The 27,016-nt window shown below is 40.2% G+C and overlaps 1 protein-coding gene across 1 annotated transcript in view; it reads right to left on the bottom strand.

The window, feature by feature from the left end:
- ARL15 (ARF like GTPase 15) overlaps window positions 1-22,187 on the bottom strand; it is a 230,204-nt gene extending 208,017 nt beyond the window's left edge. Inside the window, exon 1 of the mRNA XM_082301488.1 lies at window positions 22,064-22,187. Within this exon, the coding sequence (XP_082157614.1) occupies window positions 22,064-22,075 (12 nt within the window). The 5' untranslated portion in view covers window positions 22,076-22,187. The remainder of the gene's footprint in view (window positions 1-22,063) is intronic.
- Between the last annotated feature and the right edge of the window lie 4,829 nt (window positions 22,188-27,016).

Genomic DNA, 27,016 nt, shown 5'->3' with positions numbered 1-27,016 from the left:
AGGCCTGGTTAAGAAACATAATCTCACATGTTTTGGAAATGTGTGCACTTTCAGAATTGGGGTACAAATAATCATCTTCCGTTAGGGTAAAGTGTATGTTTACACTGACTACATTACAATGTAAAGAGTGGTTAAAAAAAATCCATTATTAATGGAATTTGAGGCAAAGATTAGCAAAAAAGATGGGTTGTGGGTTTTGCCTGAGATGCAACATTTGTTACTGTTGGGGACATCTTTCACTAGACCAGGTTGCTCAAAGCCCCATCCAGCTTATCCTTGAACACTTCCAGGGATGGAGCATCTACAGCTTCTCAGGGCAAACTGTCACAGGGCTTCACCATCTTCAAAGCAAATAATTTCTCTCTAATATCTGTTAGAGCGGGGATTACTGTTAACACGCATATATCAAACCAGGAGTCCTGTAGAAATGAAGTATATATGGACAGATTCGTGGTAGATGTTTCAGAGGTGTTTATTTCTCCAGCCGCATGGCCGGGGCTCTGCCGAGGAACTGCTCAGTCACGGGACCCCAGGGTCCTTGGCCACACCGGGGAACACAAAACAACCAATGGGGAATGAGGCTGACCAGGGGCAGGGAGACCCCGTGTCTCCTCCCCAGGGCCCATCTCCCAGGGTTCCATAGCAGGGGAGGAGACCCCAACACCTCACCTGTTTTATTTTAATAAAAGGAGAATAGAAACAACTGGATAACAAGAACAGTTTCAAGACAAAACAAGCCACCCTCCTGAGTCTTTAAATGTCCAAACAGATTCTCTGGAACATCTTAAGGCTGACAGAAGGGAGACAGAACTCTCTGGGCATGCTTTGTGGGGAAACTGAGGCAGGAGAGGGTTTAATTTCTTCCCTCCCCCTTTTCATCCCCCCCTCGGCATCAGAGAGGAATTGTAGGGAAATGGAATTGTATAGGGAAGCCATGGGGTGAAAAACAGATTAGGAATAAACTGGGGATGGGGTAAACTTAGGAAGGGGTTCATATTGGGTATAGGGTAAAAGGGGAAAGTAGGCTGTGGGTAGGGAAATTGCTGGGATGGATATTGTTTATAATTTTGTGCATAACGGCTGCCTTTGACGGGAATACCCCCAGGCCCAGTAACATTTGCTGCTTGTAAACCCTTCTTTCCTTGCACTATATCAAAATGTACAACTTCCCCATCTCCTACACTTTGCAGGTAATTTTTTAGGGTTATTCCTTTTAATGGCAGTTCTATGGATGAATAGATCTTCCCCTGTATCATCTTGTGTTATAAATCCATAGTTGTTTTTCACATTGTACCATTTCACAGTTCCTGTGACTTTCGTGGCTACGACTCCTCCTATCACGTGTTTGCGTGTTCGTCGTGGCTGCCGGTCCCCCATGGCCGCTGCCTCGCCGACTCCGACGTCTCGGCCGGGCCCCCGCGTTGTGGCTGCTCCGCGCTCTCCGAGCGGCGCTGCTCCGGCGTGTCTGGGCTCTGCGCGGCCCCGCGTTGCCATCGCCGCTGGCCCCGTGCCCTGTGAGTGGTTCCGCTCCGCCAACTCCACGCTGCTTTGGGTGCGGCCCCGTTCCGGCTCGGCGCTGTGCGGCTCCTCGTGTCGCTGTGGAAACCGCTGCTTCTCGCTCTACAGGGCTCTCCGAGCCGTGTGCTCAGAGCGGGCTGCCACGCTGACCCCCGGTTCCTGGCTGCTCGTGGCCCACGGCACCCGCGGCGCCTGCGGCATCGCTCCCTCACTCGCGGCCGCGTGGCCGGGGACCCCGAGACAGGGATGGGGTCCGTGATAAGGCGCACGCTCCCAAGGGGGCCGGGCGCATCCAGCGCAGGCACCTCCGCCGGCACGGCTGCAATCATGTGTTCCTGGGATGGCGGCCGCGCGGCCTCGGCCACGGGATAAGTAGGATCTTCTGCTTTAGGGGTAATGGGACCGTTCAAATGCTCCTCAAGGGCTTCCCTGATTATAAGGTATGCACGGAAAGCTTCTCTTTGATCTCCTACTTTATCCCAGAAACACCCCTCACAAGATTCAGGAGGTTCGATATCAAAAAGTAAGTCTCGAGAAATATCGGAGAACCTTTTGAAAGGCCAGATGAAAAAGTGTTCTAGATCTCCCGGTTGCATTACTTTTTTGTTTTGTTGTTCAAGGATTCCTTTTACTTCTAGATACTTTTTCTGTGGCTCAGAGAGCCCCATTTCCCACGATTCTTCCATAGTCCAGAGAGAATATCCAAACCAAGATGAGAAGAGAGGTCTAGAGTGGTTATTTTACTCACGAATCTTCCTCAGGGATCAGTGTCTTGCCCGCATTCCTCCACCAGTTTGTTACAGCGGGGGTTACTGTTAACACGCATATATCAAACCAGGAGTCCCGTAGAAATGAAGTATATATGGACAGATTCGTGGTAGATGTTTCAGAGATGTTTATTTCTCCAGCCGCATGGCCAGGGCTCTGCTCAGGAACTCCGCAGTCACGGGACCCGAGGGTCCTTGGCCACACCGGGGAACACAAAACAACCAATGGGGAATGAGACTGACCAGGGGCAGGGAGACCCCGTGTCTCCCCCCCAGGGCCCATCTCCCAGGGCTCCATGGCACAGGAGGAGACCCCAACAAATATCTAATCTAAATTTTCCCTCTTTCAGTTCAAAGCCATTCTTCCTTGTCCTATCATTACATGCCCTTGAAAAGTCCCAGTTGCAGCATGGAAACATGTTGCCTTGTTTTGAAAAAGAAACCATTGGAAGACTATGGATCTGTTCAAAAACATGGTGCCTGCATGTGCTCAAGGCTAAAATGAAGTTTTGAAAATGCTACTGAGCAGCTACTCTCTGTTCTGGCATCTGCATCTTGTTGAAAGCCCAGGAAACATATAGCAGACTTGTGTGTCCCTCTCTTAACCGACACTTTGATTTGGAGAACAGGAGGAGAAAGTGGGACATTTCATTCCACTGGCTGCTGTTGCTTTCCTTACACTAATAAAAAAAAAACTCTTTCAGATGAGAAGCTCTGTGGGAATGGATCTGAAGATTCACCAACCTTGTTTTTTCTGTAATGTGTAAGGTCCCAGTATATGAATCAAGAAGCATTTTGACAATGCACACAGTGAGATTTTATTGGGTTGTCCTGTGCAGTGCCAGAAGTTGGACTCAAGTGATCCTTGCGGGTCCCTTTCAACACAGGACATTCCATGACAAAATAACTGCACAACAAATAATTTGTGTTCATGGGGTCTTGAAGACACCAGAAAGATTGAGTGAAACAAGGTAGGTGTAGCACTTTCACCGGCAGCATTAAATAAAGCTAAAAAAATTGAAGTCGTAAGTTTGGAAAGCCTTGGGAAATGCTTTAGAAAGCATTGCTGAAAACAGAGGTACTAGAGATTTGCCTGCATTGACACAGGCAATTGTGACAATACCAGGAACAGAATTTTAAAATCTTGGTTACAACATACCATGTGATAGCTGTATGTAGCCTTTGCTTCCCATGACAAAAGATATTCTTAAACCTAAAGGTCTATTGCCCCAAATGGCATTTGAGATCCTAGTAACAATTACTTACCTGAAAGCTTCCTTTTGAAATTTAAGTATATACAGACCTACCAGTGGAACCATAGTATGAATTTATGGCATCTATTAAACACTGTTGTTTTCTACTCTTAAACAACATAATACCCAGCAATATAAACCCAGTAAAAATTCAGTATAGTTTTGTACTGTATAAATCCCTGCCATAAAAATGAAGTGGCACTCAAAAGGTTTCATATGACAGAATACAACCGGCTTTATGATTTGTGTGCAATATAATCAAACTGATCAAAATACAAACACTGTAATAGAAGGCAGATCTAAAAGCACTATCTACTTTAAAAGGCTCTAAAGGATGTTGTAGAACAGCCTTTCCAAAAGCATTTATGGATTTAATTACACATGCATACAATCTTAAACTACTTTGAAGACAGCACACTATAATTATAAAGAAGCTGTAGCAGCAGATATTCAGCAAACCACTTTGAAAACTAATTTCAACACCTGCACAAACATTTTCAACTTTAAGACGAGAAGAAACACTAAAAACACCATGGATAGACATACGGTGATGGTGAGAATTAGAAATGTCTTTCTACCAAAAAAATTAAAAAAAAGCTAACACGTGAACAGATTACATTTTGTGTCATTTGATACATTTCCTTTATTTTTAATCTACTATCCACTTGTATGACTTCTTCCCTTAACAGATAGATATTCTTGAACAAATGCAGGATGTCTTCAGAAAACAGTTGAACTATTTTCAGCAGCAATCATAATAGTAACTATCACTGATGCCCTCAGGATACAGGGCATGCATGTTCACAGGAAAAAGCAATCTTCTCTCATTCTAGGACAAACAGACAACTTTTGAGCTCACAGTACAAAGTTTAAGACCTGCAGAACAAACTTTTCCCACTTCTGCTGTAATATGACATCTTGTGAAAGATGATTATTCTGCAAGAAGTGTAATTTCTAGTGCTCTGTGGTTGTCCAATTGCTGTTAAAGGCAAATACAGATTGACAACAGTTTGTAATACATACTCAAAAGCAACACCATTTTTGGCAAGACTAGGACTAAAAAAAAACAGAATAAAAAAAACCTGCAACTGCATGCAAAATACTGTGAGTGGTATATATTACTGTTGACCCCTATTTCCACTTGCAGATCACGTATTAGATTCTTACTCATCCAGCTATACAAGGTAGAGGATGTGATTGAATGTGCACAGACAGCAGAGCATGCAACTTTGACCATAATCACAGGGAGTCTTCCATCACAATTTCCAATCATCCAGTCAGGAATCCCTGCAAATCGATTTGCTCTTTTGCACATCTCATTGCTATCCATACTCCCAACCTCTGCATTACAGAATGTGAAAGAAAAAAATTCACATTCACTGAAGAGCCATTTCTAGTCTTTTCATCCTCTCAATAATTCAAATGATACAGTGAACTACTAGATTTGTAATTTGCCATTAATTCAACAGGTTCCTCTGCTATCTTTCCAAATCCACAATCTCAGGGCACCTCAGATTTCAAACAGGACATTTTTGTCATAGGAGATTGTCAGAATTTTAAATATCTTTACTTGCAATGTACTTACAAATTACATTTTAAACCTATTATATTCAATTAAAATAATTTTTTAATATAATTAAAGAGGCTACTTTGCAAACTACACAAAAAAAGGATGCTCAGCAGAGGCCACTAGAAAAATTCCATGCTCATACCATCACCCACTGCATCACTTGAGCCTGACAAGAGCAGTTTATTTTCCATGTGGAGCACCATGAAGGCAAAATACAACATTTTGACAACACATTACACAACGGTTTTCTGGACAGACAGCAAGACTGAGGATTAGGAATCCTCACTTCCACAGGGAAAATGCAAAACAGCACTTACGTACAGGATAACTAACCCCACAGCTTCGAGAAATGCAAATTGAACAGCACCTTGTCTGAACAGAAAAGATTGGAGTCTTTTTGTAATGATGATCTGGCCTTTTCCTCTTGTCCTCCCTAAAGCCAATGGCCTGTGGAACAGCCCTGCTGTCCTGTAGGGCAGGAATGAGCCATGGACAGCAGAGACAAATCAGATGGAACAAAACCTGTATTTGTAAAGGCCCTAGCCCAGGACAAAGCTCTATTCCAACCCAGCAGACATTCTGACAAAAATTAACAGGCTATTTTGGCAAACCATACCTTTCCAAGTGAAATCAATTACTAATTGTCAGAGGTTCTCAAAGAGCTGGAAATACAGTGTATATCACTGAATAGCCCAAGGAAGCAATGCTGTTGCAGCAGCACTGGCTGCACCAAGCTGCTGAGCTCTTTGAGCAGGGAACATGAGCTCTGGCCACAAGGAGAGACTGCTCAGCAATGACAGCACAGTTCACTTTAACCAACGAGCTCTGTGGAAAGAAAGGTAAGAGAATTGTATTCTGATCTCACTCCTGTCCCAGCCTTGATGTTCTCCCCCTTCACCTGTCTTTACTTTCCTCATTTGAAAAAATGTTACAACTGTACCTTTATTTCAGGAAAAGTCTCATAGCTCATAGTAAAAAACCCACAGTATAGCTAAAATTCACATGCACAGTGACACATGCATCAAGAGAATCTGCCACTCTTTCTCCTGTTTAGGTTGCTAGCAACATAAATCACACCTAGCATGGTCCAAGCAGCTTGACTACAGATTTGCAACAACCAAGCAGGCATAGTCCCACCCAATCCAAGTCACAGCCAAGACCAGGGTGATAACGAAAACCTTTTATTTAAGGCTGGAAGTTAAAAACATTTACACCTTTCCTTTCCAACAGTCTGTCCACAGAATATCAGCAGTAACTGTGAATGGAATTATCCACATTTCCCCAAGGGTAGCACATAAAAGGACTTTTTCCTGCTGCACTTTTGTGCTTTTGTTTTGCTGCTCCTGTCAAGGACACGACATGGGAAAGGGAGGAGTAGACAGGATATGCTATATGAACACTGTTATTACTTTAACTTAGTATTTTCCAATGGGAAACCGTGTTGGGGGGGTGGGGGGGAAAGAGTCTCATAGGAAGCTTTCCATACTCTAACTCACAGGCTGGCTCCAGAAACCTCCCAGACATGTTCCCATGATTACCTCCTATTTCATGGCTGCCTTTAGTTGCTGCCTCAGTTGGTTTCTCTTCTTTTAAAAGCTTCCTCTCCACCACTTTATGAATAAATGTTATTTCTGGTTTTTTCTAACATCAGACAAACTCCTTAGCACAACAGCTGTTTCCAGTCAAATCGTTTCAAGACATGAATTTATCATTATAAACAAAGACAAATGTAAGTAAGTCCAAAGTAAACCAGAAAACTAAAAGCACATTTGCATCGTTAACTATACTTACCATATATAAACTATAGCAAGCAAAGCTGTAAAAATGCGTCATTTATTTCCACTTCTCAATGCGCAAATTCAAGCCAAGAGGCTACTAAAACTGAAATATCCACTACTCATGATTTTCAGGAAGGTGATGCCAACATTGATGCAACGTTGCTACAGTGCATCACTTTTGCCATACCCAGCGTCTTAAAGCAGAAAGATCTACAGAGAGCTTTTCATTATCCTTGTTTTGCTTTGAAACAAAATTATTTATCTATTGATGACATATTTTGAAAACAAAAAAAAACTTACTTTTTAATTTCCTGAAACAGGAACATGCATTTTCCAGTATTTTTACTTCTAATATATACCAGTAAATGACCATGCCACTAGGCCTCCTTAGGTATTTTTGCATGGTTCTCACCCCACAGAGGCTTCTGTCCATTTTGCTGTCCAAAACAACAAGTGATGTGAAAATCACATTTTGCATGTTCCTGCAGTCACATTTAAGGGTTAGGGACAGAACCTGCTCAAAAAAGCTTAAAATTATATGCAAATGGATGAAAAGAACAAAAGTCTCAAAGCCTAGTACAGAGTATCAGTGAACATTCTGGAGTATCTGCGTAGGCACCTAATCATGCACATAGTTTCCAAGGTGGAGTCCTAAATATGTATAAAGGTGGCAAGTGTCCTGACATAAAAATTGTTTTACAAGACAAAAAAATTTGGATTATTTTCCCTCTGAGGTTCATGTAGGTAGAATTCTCCATCATTATTTAACAGGACCTTTATCTGGTTAAGAAAATTAAATCAGAAACAGAAAGGAAATAAATTAAAACCTTTGTTACAAGCTGCCATATGCTTACAATATCCACAGTCACGCAGATTCACAAATTTATCTGCCTGTTCCCACACATCCAATTGACACATCTGATGCAGATACTAGTATGGTGGGAGAAGCAGAAACATGCACCTGAAAAACTGGTACTTCTGCCAGAAGCTACTAGCTATGTGAAACACATTGAGGTTTATTTTCATTGGTTGGTTGATTTCTTAATCCCAAAATCTTTCATTTGAGTTTATGATAATGTTTTCCTTTTAGAATACACATCCATCAGTTTCAGATTCAGAGATGGGCATCCCGTCTCTTCCTGTACTCTTGCAAAGATGTAGGTTTTCTCATAGCTCAAGACAACAAAGTTTTGACTTCTTAATCATGGTAACTGAAGGCAGCACAGGCTGTTTTGCCGCAGATCACTATATAAACTCTTCCTCCATCTCATAATCTGTATGTCCCATAAAAACAGGAAGCCTATTTAATGGTGTAGTACAGGTGATGTAATGGGTGCTTTAGAGTGTTACTGATAAGCAGCTTGATAACAGACTAACAGTTGAGATGTCTGTAGTCCAAAGGACTAAAAGCCTTATTTGCAGCATTGTACCATGAGGACAAGGAAGTGTCCAAGTAACACAGTACAAGCTGAACAAATGGTGCTGCTAAGGACTGGCATCTGAGAGACTGCTTAGATTTTGCAGAAAAATCAATCAACTAGCAAACAGAAAATCTATTGAATCTGCAAAACAGCATGCAGCAGAAAGCACAAGACACAAGGCATTAATTAAAAGGGAAATAGGAACTGGAGTTTTGTGGTTTGCTCTTGACATCAGTATGGAGCACACAATACTTGCTAGCTGCCAGACTGCTGACATACCTGAGCAACAAAGCCAGTGACAGAGTTACAAGCATGAGCAGGACATGGTGCAGAGGCAGAAACTATCACACTATATTTCTGCACAGCTCTCACTTCAGCAGGCCTCTCTGTTTATTCTGATACCAAAGCTGTCCAAACCCACCAACCTGTCAGATCATCTGAAACTCACCCTTCCAATGACAGGCATTTTTATGTAAGCAAGTACTCTCTGCACCTAGCATTTTCCTAAATGAACTATTTTAACTTTCAAATGCACTTTACATTGGATCTGTGTCCTGCCTGTACAACTGTGGCCACAACTGTGCATCTCCAGATGCTCTGAAGTCTAGTCATCATCTTCTTCACTATCCTCCCTTAAGTGCCAGCAGTCAGTGAAATCAATTTCTTTCAGCATTTTAACAAACCAAGCTAGCTCTTTTTATTTTGCAATTTAAAACACTAAGTATTTTGCTGCCCAGAAGGTGAGAGTGAGATACCAGTTATACAACTATCACTGTAACTGCAGCTACCACAACTTAATAGGGCACTCCAGTATATAGACAACACTTAACCAATTTTAAACTCAAACAGAACTGATTACTGTAAGAGGATGTATTTTGTTGTACATTGTACCTGCTTATACCCAGGTCTGCAATACACACACATTTATACTTGGGACATTCCCTCAAATGAATTTGAACAGCTTACTCTAGCCTTCTAAAGAACTGGCAAACCATTCGAGTACCTTGCAGCCATTGAAACCTCATACTGTAACCCTGTTGATCCTTCAAGATAGTATACTCCTATCACATAGGGATTTTTAGAGAGAAAGTCTTCCTAAGAAATTTAAATACCATAAAGAAATATGCCTTTGACTCTTCTACCATTTAGAAGACATTTAGATGTTGAAAACAGAAAGCAGGCAAATGTCATGGGAAAAAAAACTCAGTAAGATATTAAACACTACTTGGAACCAAATTCTATGAACAAAAGCAGATGTTAAGCTTTAAGATTCTGTCCTCAGGTAAGACTTACTGACAGCACATAGGCCTCATCACTGTTCAAAACTCACCTACACTTTTGACTGAATGAAGTGGTACATTCCAGGCTTCCTCCTGAAAAGTGGTAACAGAAGGAGCAGCATTCCCTCTCCAAAAGCTCCAGGATATGAAGCATGATTTGAGCAACAGGGTCTTATACATTGTGTAAGCTCTGTTTACACTACACATTACTGTAGTAGTGCAATTAATTTCTGCAAAACCCCATTCATCTAACTGTTCTCATCACTAATTAGAACAACTGGGAGCAGAAAAATAAATGCTAGCATATTTGGGACATATGTTTGAAGTAAACTTCTTATTTCTCTTATATAAGGTAAGTTTAACTTAACAGCATTTCCAAATGTTAAGGCTTTCAGACAAAGCTTACAATATGTGCATTTAGCTAACATGTTTGTAATACGTCACGTAATACGTGACGTTACTCAAACATCATAGATATTTAAAGGCAAAGGTACATAAACCCTTCAGCAACAACACACAAGAATTCTCAGCAACTGATGCACATGAATTCTAAATTTTCTTACACCTCAAGAGGTTGGCTGAATTTTTCTTTCACTTTTTTAACTAAAGTGGAGGATACATTTTCTCTTCTGGTTTTAGTAAATCTTTGGCAGGACAAAAACCTACTGTAGTCTGTTTATGCAAACTAGTATGACAAAGCCCTTTTGCTATCTGCATTACTTAAATCCAGTACTAAAAATCTCAACTTCTTTTCACTCAAATGGCATTAACACTAACAAAAATATACTTATTTAGTTAGAACATTGCCTTACCGTGTAAATGCCAATTCTACAAACAGCAAATGAGAGCTGGATACATTCAGACATAGTCTAAAGGAACCAAAATAAAGAAATTACCAAGAATGCTATTTATTCAGAACTACTTTTCTTCCCATGTCTCCCCTCTGCCCCAAAAAAACCAACTTCTTCAAGGCTGTATTAAACAACCTGAGAAAAATGCCATATAAATTCAGGTTATTCAGATGCATACTACCTTTCATACAGAAGCAGCTGTCAACACCTTTACACTTACTAGTTCAGTATTTAATTATAGGCCTCTGATTACCCAATGATCCCCAAAATGCCTGTACACAACCTTAACAATTTGCATGTAAGCTTTCAGTCTCATTTATTTTTACCTACTCTGTTTCAAAAACAATCTGCAAGAAACATTTTAATGGAGTGCTTTTTGGCCTCCTAGTAGACTGTAAAGAGCTTCTGTGCTTATATGTTACAGTTCTTCTCTCCCTGTACCATCACTGAAACTTTCTTCCTCTATATACCAAAATAATGTATATAATTTAATGCTTGCACATTTCTGGAGTCTTATTCCTTTAGCTTTCTGATATTTTCATGTTCAAAGTAGAACAGGAAAATGAACATTTTATTTTATCTGTTCTTACAGCTGGGAAAAATCATATTAAAAGTTTTTACCCTCAACTTGCTCAACTTCCGATCTGCTGTGATGCCACAATTCTATGTCTTCTGCAGTCACCCAGAGAGGCTGAGGATGGACTACGAATTTCTGATGAAACAGATGAAAAACACCTTCTTTAATCAGCATAACAAAGCCAGGAAATAAATGCAGCTCTCCAACACGAAAATAAACACTACTGTATGTTTGCCATATTTCCTATTCAATTAGGTAAAATAAACTAAGCTTACAATGATTTATTCAGAAAAGTAATTGAGAAATTTGCCTTTCAAATACCATATATAAAGGTATATAAGGTATTTGAAAGGCAAAACTTAAAGCCAAAACTTAAAGCCAAAGTGAAACATTTTTATTTAATATTTTAAAAGTTCACACATTATCTAAGATAAAGTGCTGGATGATACAGACTTTAAACGTACCAGTCAAAACATCATCTCAGCATCTGCTTTCTAATTTCTCCCACCTTTTAAATGAAATACCCATTTAATTAGAATTGGGATTTTAAAAAAATCAAAAGAATAGATCTTATTAATTTTAAGTAATAAAAAAAATGTGTACCAACATTTTTCTTTATCTGTAACTGTTACATTTAAATTTGAAACAAACAGTATTTCGCTGAATTGTCTGAAAGTCAAAAAGCACAGCACAAAACCCTGAAAGCAAACTTCAACAGAACAGTTGATTTTCTTTTCTTACTGGAAGTAATCTAGCATATTATTAATGACAAGGAAATGCTGATTCGAAGCACCATTTCAATTTAAGGAAATTTTTTTTGCAGCTTTAAGAACAAACATCCAAGTCTATCACTTGTGCTCTGAGCTTCACCCAGAAAGAAAAAAATGACAGAGAAATAGGAACTGACTTCAAGAAATCCTGCAGTTACACAAAGTGGTGGGGCGGGGTCAGAAACCATACCCCTCCTGACAGTATTTGCAGACCTTGTTCCAAAGGTTCCAGGGATGGATGATTTCCCCAAGCAATTTAGTCCAGTGCATCATTACCCTCTCTACTAGAAAGTTTCCTAATGTTTAACCTGGGTCTCCGGCAATTTAAGCCATACTTAAATACCAGGTGATACATGCAGTGATTTGCATTTTCAGTATCCTGGCAGATTCTATGTTGCTAGCAGACACAACTTTATATCCAAAGTAAATTTATTTCAGCTTGCAAGAGAAGTAAACATGCAGCAGCAGCAAACCATTACAGCTTCTCCATATATACTGTTTGCTTTTATTCTAGACAAGCACAGCATTATAAATTGTTTTATTTTTTTAATTTTTATTTAGTATTTCCAGGCTATACATTAGTGGGAGTACTAAACTGCAGTTCAAATTCCACAGTAAGCCCCTGTAGATCCTTGCTTCAGTAGAATAAAACAACCTACATCCTGTGTTACCTTACTCATCTGTTGTTGGGTTTGCTTGCTACTGTAATGTTCTGAAACCACAGGCTATAATTATAAAGCACGAATTCTGTCACACACAGTACCGATGAATGTTTCCCTTATGCATTTCCCAGTGAAATACTAAGATAATCCCTTCTTCAAGTCCCCAAGATAATGCTTATAAACTACATTCTATTGTGGTAAAAAAGGTCATTAAATCCAGTGCTACTATTAATATCTATTAATATCATATTCACCTATCCTTCTGAAAATTTACATTCTGTCCCCAGTAGTATTTCAGTTTAATCCCTGAAAAAGTGACAGGAATTGATTTAAATAATTTAAAGTTTAATGATAATATCCTTCAGACTATCACTCCAACCACTGAATTAAGATATAGTTGATAATCTGTTGCTACAATGGGGAGTTTATTCTTGATACTTGTAATCTTTCGTTATTTTGGTTGTGCAACTCACTTGGGACCATACAATTGGGCAACAAAACAATTGTTGTAAAATTTGCATTTAATTTACTTACAGTTTACTGTTGCTTTCTGAAAGGATTTTACACGGTAAGCATGAAAATAAAAGAAAAAAAATGTAAAAATATACCTACAAATACTATGAAAGAAAGATACCTTGTTTGATACAATTCTACAAGGACTAATTCTTCACAGAAATGACTTCACATGTCAAAAGCGAAAAATTGAGCCAACAGGTCAAATATATCAAACAATATACACATGCATCTCTGCCAAAAAGCACCCTTCTGCTTAGGCAAAAGGTCATCTCACAAACATTAAATAACTTCTCCCACTGAAAGTAAACTCATGGCTAACTTTCCTATTTGGCCAATACTTTGTTACTTTAATAGTACCTTGTAAAAACGTAGCTGTTCATAATAACTTTGAAAGAAGTCTGCCCTGCAGCTGTGCAACATTCAATATACAACAAGCATCTGTTCTGCCCATTTTTTCAAGTATTCAGCTACCAGTACAAATATCAGTAAAAAACAATTTCAGTATTTAGTGTTAAAAAAAAAAAAAAAATCTCATTCAGCTCTGACACAGGCACACAGTCTGCAACTCACAAAGCCATTGTTTTAAATAATATCTATTTTGTCAGCAAATACAAGATTAAATCCCTACTCATAATATTTACAAGAGACCAGATTTTGAAAAGATTAACTAGAGCATGTTCTGCAACTGATGACTTCAAAGATGCAAGCACCAAGTTGAAAGCACTAGCGTCACAAACCGCAGTGGGCAAAAGGGGAGGGGGAGCCTAATCAGGTTCTCAGAAAAGAAACAAAAGGCTCAACACCAGACGGAACTGCAGGAGCCGGTATCCTCAATTCTGCCACCCAGCAGAAACACTCACCTGGACCTCAACTCGCTGTGACATAATCCTAAATAAATCAAGCAGTGAATATATCTCCAAGACCACAAAAACAGAAAGCAACACAAGAAAAGGAAGATGTTAGAGGGGTTTTTTTTTCTGGTGATATGTTTCTTTAATAAACTAAAGATCCAGGCACGCTTCTGCTCATTTATAATTAAGTGATACAACACAGTAATCACTTGGAATTGCTGGATCTTCCAGGCAGAAGTTTTTTCCATCTCCATTCTTATCTGCATCTTTTTCAGTGTATAAAATGGCAAAAATTAGCAGTACAAGTGTATAAAATATGCAATTTTTAACGCGCCTTTATGTATGGAGCCTGAAACAAATTCTCAGTACTTATGTTTTGAGGAACATGTGGGTACCCACTACAGTAAATGTAGCAGGAACTTTGACCAGAACTGCTGTTTGCTAACCTTGTGTACTGAACTCCAACTAGTAACTCCAAGGCTCCCCTTTCTGCACAAGATGTCACAGCCCTCTAGCACATTCCGTTAATAACATTTCTAATTTAAACTCCCCATTCTTTTTAATACTGTTCTCAGGGAAAAAGGACACAAAATATTTTAATATTCTCCTTTAATGCTGAATAATTAGATTTCTAAAATACCAATCTTCTTGTACATAATCATTAGAAAAATAAATCTTAATTTAGAGACTAGAAGAAACCTGATGTTGATAGAAAAGCAATGATATGTGAACAGGAATAGGACTGGATCCAAGAATTCTCTTGTCATCACAAAAAGTAATCAAGTGGATGCACTAGAGAACAATGCTCCCCTCTCTTTTAGGCAATATTCTCAGTAGAACAGTTTTCCATGACTGTTTCCAGGACTGCAATGGCCCAGGCAGTGAAAGATGCAGATTAGCCAGCAGAAAATTAAAAGCTCCAAGAACAGCATAGACATTTCTCAAGAATTCTGGACCTTTTCTCCAGTCTTGCTGAAACCTGAAATTATGCAAGTTTCTAGGCAAGAAGAAAGCACTCAGAGAAGAGATCACTCTTTGTAGAGTGCATCATCTCTCTACATAGGCTGTCTACACAGTTTCAGGTTCACTCAGTGTTGTGGGCCTTAGATACAAAGTCATAATTCAATTAAAACAGAGATGTTGGAAAGCCAATAGCCTCTCCTCATACGTCAAGGCAGCACTTCCAAGCAGAAGGAATCCATTAGCTACGTGCCCCTGAAGTAAATTAAGTATCTTCATCAATTCCTCTGAATTAAAATGTCCCACCTCCTGTGCAGTTGATGCAATTCTGATTACACCAGGGAGTACTCCTGGACGCCACTTGGAACACGTCAATTTTCTAACTGCAATTCCCTGTTCCAGAACTAGTTCTAGCTGTCCTCTCAATGAGGAGAAATGGATGTCTTTAGCCCATGGCAAAGCCTAAGGACATCCAGGGAATTATATCTCATGATCTATCCTTATGTTCCAGCAATCACAACTTCAGGATCTCCTACCATCACATCTGAACATCACATTTAATACCAACCCACAACAGACCTGTTTTTGAAGGCACTGTACAAATTCCTGGTCTACTCATCTTGACTTCTCTAACATTACTGCACAAGTGAGAATTCAACTACACTCACATGAAAACACAGTTCCTGGATTATAACTGTCAGTGAGTTCTTCTATTGGGAAAAATTTACTTATTGCCTAGTTACCTCTCTTTCTGATTTCAAAGATGTCTAGAATATTGCCTGTTCATACCAGTCAGCTGTTTCTCCAGACTGAAGGGCTATAACTATTTAATCCCTGCTTGTACGGAAGCAATTGCTTTCCTTGAATTACCACATCATCCTTCTCTGTATCTTCTTTGGTTTTTCAATACTCTTCCTGAGATGATGCAACCAGACATGCAGCATCTAAGACAAGACCAAACCATACATTTAAGCAGTGTAAAAATGAGGTCTTTCCCTTTTTCCTTCTAAATACTCTAAATTTGTTGACAGATGTCTGGGTTGGGGTGACATTTTAAAGAAGGATCCTCATTCCCCTTTCCCGAGTACTGATGATATTTTAGGGCCTATCCATGCATCTGTACTACCATGTGACTTCTTCTATAAATATATACAACTTTGCATTTATCAACACTGAATTTCATCTGCCATTTCATTATGGATATCAAAAGAGGTACTACAATTTTTTTTCTGGGTTCAATATGCAGTCTTAGTATTTGTCTCTGCATCAGTCCATCCAAAGCACATGCAGTTTATTTATTATAGTTAATTCTTATTTATGAAATTCCCTTGTAATCTCTAAATTCATTTCTCCCTCTCATTCACTGCCAGAGCTGTGCTCTCAGTGCTCATTCGTACTTCCCATGAAATTTGTATTACAAAAAATGATTACTTCATTTTTAATTGTTTCTAAGTTTTTCACCTCTATTGGAGTCAAAATCATTTAAAGGAAGATTAGGCAGCAGCAGTTGTAAAAGTTAATAAAATGTAGAAAACAGATGGTTCTTCCATACAAAAGCTCCAAGTCATAACAAAAAAAGAAATCTGCAAACTTACTTCTCCCATATCAACAGTTCCTAGTGGATCTGGGATGCCATCTTCCTTACTCAGACTGTCCAATGCCAAAAGCTAATGTGGGTCCTATGAACAAATTCTTCTGCTGCTGCTCCACCAAAACATACAGCAGAGCATCATACATAGATTCACATTCCCTCCTACTGTTTGTTCTTATAAGCTACTGTTTGTTCTAAGCTCCAGGGCTGGACTGCATCTAGCATAAGGATTTGTCACCTACACTTCCTGTTTTGTGTCTCTTCCTCACAGTTACTTACACACTGGTTGGCAATTAATTTAATCACCTTACCAGACTGCCAGTGAGAAAAAAAAAAAAATCTGTAAGCTGAAGAGCTCCAGCATGAGATGAGACATCTTTTACTCAATTGCAAATACCCTACTCATGTCCACAAGGACTTTTATACAGTCAGACACTTTGCACTTCAGAAAGTTATGCTGCACACTCTGTGAAAAACAGCAAAAACAACATACTGCAGAGCAGTATGAGGCAAAACACAAAGAAGCACAACATTTTAAATACTGTTGTGTTTTTTTCATATGGCTTTTACAGCTCTTTGGGTCCACATGTGTGTTTTTAAACTAAACTAAAAATTATTCTTTTATTAATGGAGAGCTAATATCCTCACACAATCACAAAACTTCAGAACTCAGTTTAAGAGAATAAACATCACAAGCTGGCAGTATTAAAAAACATGACCTGATGACACTGACAACAAGCCAAAAATGTTAATCAGCATGTGGTATTAGAAGGAATATTCTGTCCTTACTAAACGCAGATATTCTCACTTACAAAAAGCTTACATTTCTAACCTTTTGTGAAATTCATCATGTTGCCTCAAGCTTGAGGTCTGACTGAAGAATTCAGGAGCAACATACCACAAAGCAACATGGTGTGGTGGTACAAAGCAAGAGCTGGCATTGAAGACCAAGTATTCGTCCTACATACTTCAGACAATAGTTCTAAGCTAGGCCCGTGGTGTAAAAACCCATTAGCGAAGTAAGTCTTTCCATCTGGTTTCGTTCGAAAAAATATTAAGTTCATGTCATCTGTGATCACTCTGCAATGCAAATCTACAACCATAAGTATTATCTTCTTCAATTCAAAGATTCACATCTGATCCAAACACTAACACAGTTGTATGCACCCTGTACACTAGTTGACCTTACAGCTGTTGTTTTCTTTCCTGCATTCAGTTATATCTTTATTTTGAAACAACTGTCAGACCCTTCATCCTTGTGTCTAATCAACTTCCCAAACAGAAGGGAGGATAATAAATTAAAAGCTCTTGTGCTCTACAGAAGGTGTAAATTTTGAAGGATGTTAGAGCTGATAGATGAGTCAACACAGAGCCTAAATAATCCTTATTGCTACATGACAAGAGACAAAATTCCCATGAGAGGGATGTTCAGCAAACACTAAGAGGAGAAGACCCTATGTATAGACCGTTGCTGCTCATGTTTCAGGCCCTGTATCAAAAACATGCATGTGCCTCAGAGGGAAAATACAGAGTTGCTGGTATGGACCTTTACCCAGTTTTCCTTATTCAAAGGACAGCGTCTATGGGTTTACAAAGTTTCAGTGAAGTAAACTCCTACCTTCAAACATATGCCTCTATAACACATTTGCGGTATAAGAAAGAATGTTTTCAATGACCTGCAGATACGAAACAATGGAACTGGCAACAGCAATGGAAACACAGGATCTGAGGTGGAGCAGAATCACTAACTGATCTTGATCTTCCCATATTGCGATATTGCCACTTCCTGAATCTAACCTGCCCAATTAAATTAAAGAGTCTAACTATTTAAAAGAAAGGTCTTAAAAGTAAACTCCCCAAGAAAGAAAAGTTGCTCAGAAACTTTTTTTTTTTTTTTTTAATATCATCTAACACTTTTAAGAACACCAGTTTGGTATATGCAGCTTTCCCCAACCAAGACTTTGTCTGAACACTAACTGTCTAGAATGTGAGGTCAAGACTGTTCAAAAACCAAGCAGAAACTCTTATGTCACTTTAAGGCCTATTCACATATTCATCTAAAATTTGAAAATTTAGTTACATTTACTCAAAAACTTTCCAAATTTTAGGTTTCATGTGCATGCATACAGGAGTAAAATAGTTTGTATTAGCTAACAAATGTACAAAGAACAAAAAAACCCTCAAACTTGTTATAGTTAAAAGAAACCAATCCCCAACAAAGCAACAAGGATTCTAGCACACTAGCAGTGTGCACTCTCTTGACATTGCAGAACCCATGTTCCTGTTTAACTCCCCAGAAAAGGGGAAAAAAATGAAAAAAAAAAAAAACACTAAAGCTGAAGCGGTTGATCATGCCAGAAGAGTTATCTTCCATTTCAGGTCGTAACTTGCTCTTCAATACCTGCCCAAGAAACATTTTTATATACAACTAAGATACTGCATAGTATCTTGGGATATAATTTAGGGATAAGCTATCGTAAGGAAAATGCTAAAAATACAAAATTAAACAGGTTATCAATTTTTTCCTATAAACCTCTTAGGCCAATACAACACCTTTCTTTTGTGAAGAAACACATTCAAATTTCTACACCACTCTCTCAAGTGGCTTTTAAAAATTCTACACAGATCAGACTGATACATTGAATGGAAGCATGTAAGAACTTCATCCACTGCAGAGGATGCCACTTAAGAAGTGTACTGTGCAAGTCTACTCAGGAGCTTAAAATTTGCATTGTAATTTTAGCACATAAGAAAAACCAAAGCTTTTTTATTGTTTCCCCACAAGTTCTCCAAGCAAAAACTGTAAGACTGGTCACATGTCATGCTTTTCACAAGATGCATCATGCCGTAACTCCTTAAATTAAGCATAGTCTACTGAACAGAGGCCAACCAACACAAGTCTCTAATACACTAAAATTCTTCCAGACACAGTGTAGCAAGAATGAAGCCGAAGACAGTTGCAGACAGTACACTGGATTATGTAGTCATTGACGCAGCTGTGTTCACAATAATATGTTTTTAAAGTGTTAACTAAATACAAGGAGAAAAACACGTGTAAGTAAAAGGTGCCTCTGAGTGAAGATGTATTCTTTTTTAGAGGCTGAGCCTAGTTTAGTCATGTTGACTGAAAAAAAAAACAAAACACCACATCACTCATAATATCATAATTATATCAACACAAAAATAAAAGAGGCACCAGGCTGAAGAGCCTCTTCTAGCCATTAAAGATACAGAGGCCAGTGATACTTTTTTGTTACAATGCAAAACCGCAAAAACAGACCAGAGCATCACAGAAGATACTCTTTTAGTACCAATTTATTATCAAATGGCATTAGACATAAATCAAGGATCACACGGTAAGTAGGGGAGGCCCTACTCAGGTTCTGGTTATCTGCCCATAAAAGCTTCAGGCCACAGTCCAAGCTGGCTCCAACTGACTTCACTTTGAGCAGGTTTTGAATGCTTTCAACAGCCTGATGATATTGGAAAGTGCTTCAGATGTTCAGCAGTTCTTGGGATCTGCTTCTTAGTGGAGAAGAGATGTCTCCATCAATATACGTTGTATCCAGAGAAAATCAGGAAAAGAGCTTTGCTATGCAAATTTGGGAAGAGCTGGCTGAGGGAAGATGTGCAGATGGACTGACTCCTGAGTCCCTGCTGCAGGAAACCTGACCTCATCTGTCCTCACTTTCTTCCACCAAACTCCCTCACTCAGCCCCACTGATAACCAAAACTTTGTCAAATACTGTCACAGCACTATTGCAAGCAGAAACAACCTCATCCTTTGCTCTGCTCTCTGCCTCAACTGCAAGCACAGGACAAAACCTCACTGCCTGCAGGCTGCAACACAGGGGCCCAACATGAGGAACCAGAAAAGGGAGCTTCTGTTTGTGTTTTGATGCCCATGTATGTGCAAGAACTCAACATAAATGCACAAAACACAAAATTCCTTAACATTTACAGCTATTTTTGCTATGGAAATAACACGACAATTATTCTACTGCCACAGGTTAACGTTTACACTACAACTTCAAGTCTTGCATAGAACAAAAGAGTAGGCCCATCTTTACACCAGGGCAGACTGTGACAACAAGCTGAAAATAGCTGTACAGAACTAGTTGCCTATCTCACCATCATAATTTTTTTTGTTGTTAGAGCAGACTTTCTGAGGTGCCTGAACCTCATGTTCAATGAGGTATTTCTAGAGCTGATACCAAAGAAGGCCACACAACAACAACAAAGAGGAAAACTATCAGCTGGAGAATAAGAGTCAGGGGAAGAAAAAAAACCCAGAGCTATTTAATCCCCTCCCCCCTTTAGTTAATACAAAAACATGTTCTCAGTTTCCAAGGCTTATTAAATTTATTGTTCTCAGAGTGGTTGGCCTTCCACACAACAGCCTGTAGAAGTCACAAAGGTTAATGTAAGCATTTCAAAAAGTACAGAATGGGCAGTTTCATCTGGACATAAGTTTATAAAGGAAAAAATCTAAGAAACAGCTCCAGGCTCTCAAGGAGCTATGAGGCTGCACTTGATACCCAGCAAGTTTACTATCAGTGTTTCATTAACTAGGTTCTTAAAGAGAAGTCTGCCTACCATTTCTGCCACACGGGACTCATTTTTTAGTGCCTCTCTGTAGTATTCAAATTCTGAAAGGCAAGCGTAAAATATTTGGGGGGGGGGGGGGGGGGGGAGGGGGGCGGGAATGGGGCTCAATAAACCAAAATAAATCTTCGCTACATGGACATAAGAATAGTAAAGTATGCATTTAATGTATTTCTGGTTTAGTTAGCTGTCACAAAAGGAAAAGCCTGCATGCAGCTCTCATCTCAACATGGCAAATCTTCAGTTCATTAAAAAGAGCATCTCCAGAGATTCTGTTGCATTTGACGAGCCTCTCTTGAAAGCCTACACCCTTGAGCATCCCATGTAAAAACATGAATGACAGAGCCAAGATTCTGACTCCAAATACTTCCTGGTCACACTTGACACCAACAACGAACAGGGATGGCCAGAAGATGCCTGCTCTTCGTTGCCCCAGCTGACGCTTCGAAGCACTTCACGGTGAAGGAGCGAGCACCAGTTCACAACACAGCGCTCAAAGCAACAAGAGTGGAGCAATGGGATCCCAGCAGGACTGGAGCCGATGGGATGTGCTCGTTACGCCCTCACACTGTTAGGCTGAAAAGACCAGGTAAGCAGGTACCATACTATAAAACAAAGCCACCTGCTCATCAGCCAGCCCTGCCACAGGGTTTTTGCTCGCTGAGAGTGTGCGGGTGAGTGCAAACACCAGCCACGACCCCAGCTGAGATGCGAGCCCGCGATACGATCTCTCGCAGACGAATGAAGCCAATATTCATTAAAGAGCAATAAACACTACCCCCGAATACCAGCTGCCCGGGCGCTCGGCTGATCCCGCCCGCGGCAGCAATTTAGTTCATTCAAGCGTGCCTTAAGCTCCAGCATTTAGGAAAAAAACAGCGACCCGGGTCACGGCTTTAGCAACCTAATAGCGGCCAAATGAGCGGGGCCCGGCCGCTTTATCGCCCGTTAACAGCCGGGCGGGCCGGGCGCGGCAGCGCGGCCGGACCCAGCGCCCCCGGCCCCGCGCTGCCTCCCTCACACTCCCGCGCCGCGGACGCTGCCCCAGCCGCTCGGTAAGATGTCCGACGGTCCGCTCCCGCCGGGAACCTACCAGGTAATCCATGTACCGGGGTGGCGCTGGGCGCCGCGCTGCCGAGCTCTCCGGAGGGGCCGCGGGCGCCCGCCCGGCTGACAGCGGCGCTGGGCCGGCGGGGCAGCGCCGTCACGGGGCGCGGGGCAGCGGCGGGGCCGGTGGCGTGGGGCGCTCGGCGCGCCGGGGGCGGGCGGGGGGCGCGGGCGCTGCCCCGGCGGCGCTGTCAGAGCCGCGCTGCCGCCCGCACCTCGCGGCGGAGGGAGCGGGGCAGGGCGGGCAGCGGAGGGGAGGGACGCGCCGTCAGCTGATCGCACACGTGGGGGCGCGGCCAGGCTGCCCTTAAAGGCGTACGAGCGCCGCAGCTGCGCGGCTGCGAGTCGGGGGTTCTGTCGTGCCCCGGAGCAAGAGAGTCCAGAGAAGGGCAACGGAGCTGGGGAAAGGACTGCAGCACAGGTCCTGTGAGGAGCAGCTAAGGGAGCTGCGGGTGTTTAGCCTGGAGATAAGGGGACTCAGGGGTGACCCCAGCCCTCTCTAAAACTGCCTGGAAGGAGGTTGTGGCCAGGTGGGGGTCGGTCTCTTTTCCGAGGCAACCAGCGACAGGACGAGAGGACATGATCTTAAACTGCGCCAGGGGGGTGGGTTAAGTTGGACATCGGGAAGAATTTCTTCACAGAAGGGGTGATTAGATATTAGAATGGGCTGCCCAGGGAGGTGGAGGAGTCACCATCACTGGAGGTGTTTAAGGGAAGACTGGACATGGCACTCAGTGCCATGGTGTAGTTGAGATGGTGATGTATGGTCACAGATTGCACTCGATGATCCTTCAGGTTTCTTTCCCAATCTAATTGATTGTGTGATAATTTCCCCAAGCACCTGTGAAAGCAACGCCCATGTCTCATACTGCAACCTCACATCCTAACCTGGAGGCTTTTCCACAAATTTGTGCCTAACTCTTGGAGAAATAGAAGGAAACTTCTCAATGTGTATGACGGTGGGATAGGAAATCTAAAAATGAGGCATCGAGTGAAAGAATGAGGGAGAAAAAATAGAGTGCAGTAAAAAGAACTAGGAGGTAAGGAGCTAGAAGAAGAGATGTGTAAATGAGGTGCCAGGAGCAAGAGGGAATCAGTATTTGTAAGGATATTGGTAAACAGTTTACTTAGATCTAGTAAACTGGGGTGAGGGAAGGGAAGTTGGAATTGCTGCTCTGAATTTTGTAATTAAGGCCTGTTGTGGACAGTCTCAGTTACTACATCCAGAGAGTGTTGTAAGATGTTCCCCTTGCCCGCCCAAAACACATCTTTTCCTTGTCAATGGATAATCCATTTTCCTCATACATCTGATCTAGAAAAAATTGATTCCTAGGGCAGCCCTTACTTTACTCTGGGATTCAATATCAAATACATCTGCATAGCAAACTAAGTTTAATTTAGATGAGTACAAATAATTTTTTTTTAATTTTCAATCATTTAGAAGTTCACTAATTTTAATATTTTAGTAGGTAATGGGTGTAAGGAGGGATACAGGCTTGGCCCTTCCTGCTACTCAGCATTTTGACTGTCTTCCATGTAGTCATAGCCATTGTTGGCAACTGTCTGTTGATCCTGAAATGTCCTTTTGAGAGGGGGAACTACAGGGTAAAGACTACTTAGCCACTACAGGGGTGGCTAAAGTAGGCCTCTCAATAATGTAGCACAAGAGCCACAAGAAACTTTGATTTCATCATGGTTCTGTTATCACATGTGATTTTTAACATTTTGCAGTGCTTTCCCCTTAACCTTTAAAACCCTTTATTTCTTCTTTTTTAGCAGTAATACATCACTCTTGAGACTTGCTGCCTTTTGATGCTTCTCTAAATGAAGGGTGACTGAAAGGAGAACATCAAGAACAAGAAGATATTTAAGAACTGTTTCCTGTGAGACAAATAGCAAAGGACTGGGAATTATTTCTTCTATAGCTGATTGAGAAGAAAATAGAATCTATGTGTAGAGAGTTGTTGCAAAGATGCTGCTGTGATAGGAAAAGAAGTAAATGGCTTTCATTGCAAGAAGGAAAATTCAGTTCAGCTACTGGAAAATACTTTATTGGGAAGGATATTTGAACATGGAGAGACATCACAATCAAAACTAGTAGAATTTCTGAAAGCAGCCATCAACATTTCTCAGATGTAGTTTAGTTTAGTTAGTGAGCACTGATGTACAGTTGGAGGAAAAGAAGACCCCTCTGTTTTACATGAAGGTGATAGATCTGATTATGAAGATGTACTGTGTTTATCTATCCAAAGAAAAATGTTTATTCACAAATGACTATTTTATAAATGCTATTTTCTTTCTACTTTATAAACAAGACTTCATGATCTGAACACAAAATCAGTTAAAAAAATGAAGAAATTTCTCATGTATACACTGAAATTCCCACAAACTTGATCAAAAGAGAAGCCAAGCCTAAATTTATGTATTAGTCATTCTGTTCACTGTAAACACATTATTCCTTTGGCCATTGCATAGCCTTATGCCCCATTAATCTTATTACATAAAGTGGACATTAACATTGAACAACAGCAGAATGTAAGCAGAATACAAGCCCTATAACACATGCCTTCCAGCCTACATAGCAGTCATGCAGTTGCTGAGATTTTTCTATCAAGTCCTGTAGGATTTCTTTCATCTAAAATGAAGATCAATTTCATATTGGAATATATACCTAATGCAGTGTTAGTTATCTTCATAAAGAAGCCTGTCAGCAGGACCTCATATGTCAAGATGGGAAGGAAAAGATCAAAGTATTTAAGTGGAGCAAACTTCATGTGTTGGCTGTGAGGTATAAGTCTGGTTCCAAAAATGGAAGTGAGCTTATGCACAGAAGCACAAGTTTATCTTCACTGAAATCCTGTTGCAAGAATAATTTTCTGTAAACTTGTATGAAAAATAATCAATCTGGGACTCAGACTTTGACCCTGAGAAGTGCTGAGAAGTGCATTTTATCATCCATTGCTTATGTCAGTGCAATTTAATGAGTTTGAACATTTTACCCTAAGAGTAGCACCTGACTAATTCAAGTTTTTATAGCACTAGCAGTTAGCAAACCCTGAAGGTGGATTTGACATAAAGATGTGTTTGTTACTTAATAGGTATCAGCAAAATGGGAGTTTAAAATGTAAATACTAATGAATATGCCTATTTCCAAACATATTTGAATAGAATTAGCTTATTTTTTGGAATTGTATAGCCAGCTGTATAGATGACAAGCTTTCCAGTAAGCATTATCTTAGAAAACAACTTGAAGGACAGGCATACTGTAGTATGTCTTTCAGTCATGTTGCTATAAGTTCTAGTCTCGTTAGTTAAATAGATCCTTTTTTAAGATAATATTTGTGTAAAAATCCTGCAGAAAGCAGTGCTATTCATTTAGCTGTACATAGGCATTGCGTTGGCACATCATGGTTTGAATGACCTGAAAACTGGATGTTTTATAAAAGGTGCCCTAAAACAAAAAGACCCAGCAGCACATCAGTGACTAAGACAATCTAAACCTCTTTGCCACATGAGAATAAGTTCATTCATTAAGAGGACAAAGTGCATGGTATGTTTGTTCTCCCCTTGCTCTCTGCATCCCACCCAATTTTTAATAACCCTAGGGGAAAGGCAAGTGACTTTTTTTTTTATTATTAGCAAGAAGGTGGTTGCTGATAAAAGGAGCCCTGTTAAGATAGCTCTGTTTAAGAACATTAATTACCGGGGGGGGGGGGGGGGGGGGGGGCATGATATTTTACCCTTCTAATTGAAGTTGTGAAGCAAAGCATTCATTATCTTTGAAAGTACTGAAAGAGGCTACTTTACTCAGACTTATCAACAGTTTTCCATGGTACAAGGTTGTTACAGCAGGCATGCACAAACTCTCATCTTGGCAAGTTAGCAGGAAAGCAAAACATAATTTGCACCTTCAGGCTAATACCCTATACTTACTCTGGAAAAATAAAATCTGTAGAGAAAAATCTCCCATAAAAATGTGGACGTCTTTGACTCAGGATACTGATACAGTGATAGAAAGGCTCCCAAATGCTACAAAATCCCTTTATTTATTATGGCTAGGAATTTAGAATTGGATGCCTTAAAAGGTACAAATTGTGGTTAGTTCAAGAATACAAATGATGTGATAAAACAGTCTCTGACTTCACTGGCAGAACAGACAAGAAGCTGGACCAAATAGGAATTTAAGAGTAGTTAGAAGAGCTCTGTTGTTCAGCAGCTGGCAAACTAATAGGAAAAAATATTTGAATGGTCTAGTGGTAATAGATTTCTAGGTATACCTTTTAACAATAAATGTTAAGAAATGTGGCCAATTGTGACCAAAAGTATTTCCTAGAAAGATCCAGAAGGGCATAAAAATGTAAAAAGAACTGGACAGAGAAGGAACAGAGAGGAGAGTAAGGAGAGTTTGAATATTAAATAGATGCCAAGAGCAGTCAGCAGCTCAAATTTCAGTAAGTGACTTGGAGCCTGCTGTTAATCAAACTCATGTAACTTATGGGGAAAGGGAGAAGGTGCTCTGAGTAGATAATGCTTGAAGCAATTTGCAGCTCTTTATCTGATATATTGACCAATGTCAACATGCAGAGATACTACAGCCAAAGGTGAATGAACGCTATGGGAGAAGCAAAACCTCAGTCAAAAATCTTCTCTTCCTCTTTGCTCTAATGCTTTACTACCTTATGGCATTTTCCTCACCATGTGTGCCATGGTTATATATATTTTTTTCAGTAAAAGAATAGATGGATATGAAAACAAGGAAACAGATTTTGAAAAGGATTTTTCACCTGTTCTCCCTCTTCTTGTTTCCTGAAATATTTGGCTAACCTTTAGGTAACCTCACTGGCAAAGTAACAACAGGCAGTCTAAAAGCAAAGGTTAATGGTGGAACAAGGTCAAAAGTAGAAACCAGTTTCACACTGTACTTACACTGATATAAATT

This window comes from Coloeus monedula (genome assembly GCF_965178545.1).
Source record: "Coloeus monedula genome assembly, chromosome: Z".
NCBI classification, from domain to species: Eukaryota; Metazoa; Chordata; class Aves; order Passeriformes; family Corvidae; genus Coloeus; species Coloeus monedula.
This window is presented reverse-complemented; position numbering and strand designations above follow the sequence as displayed.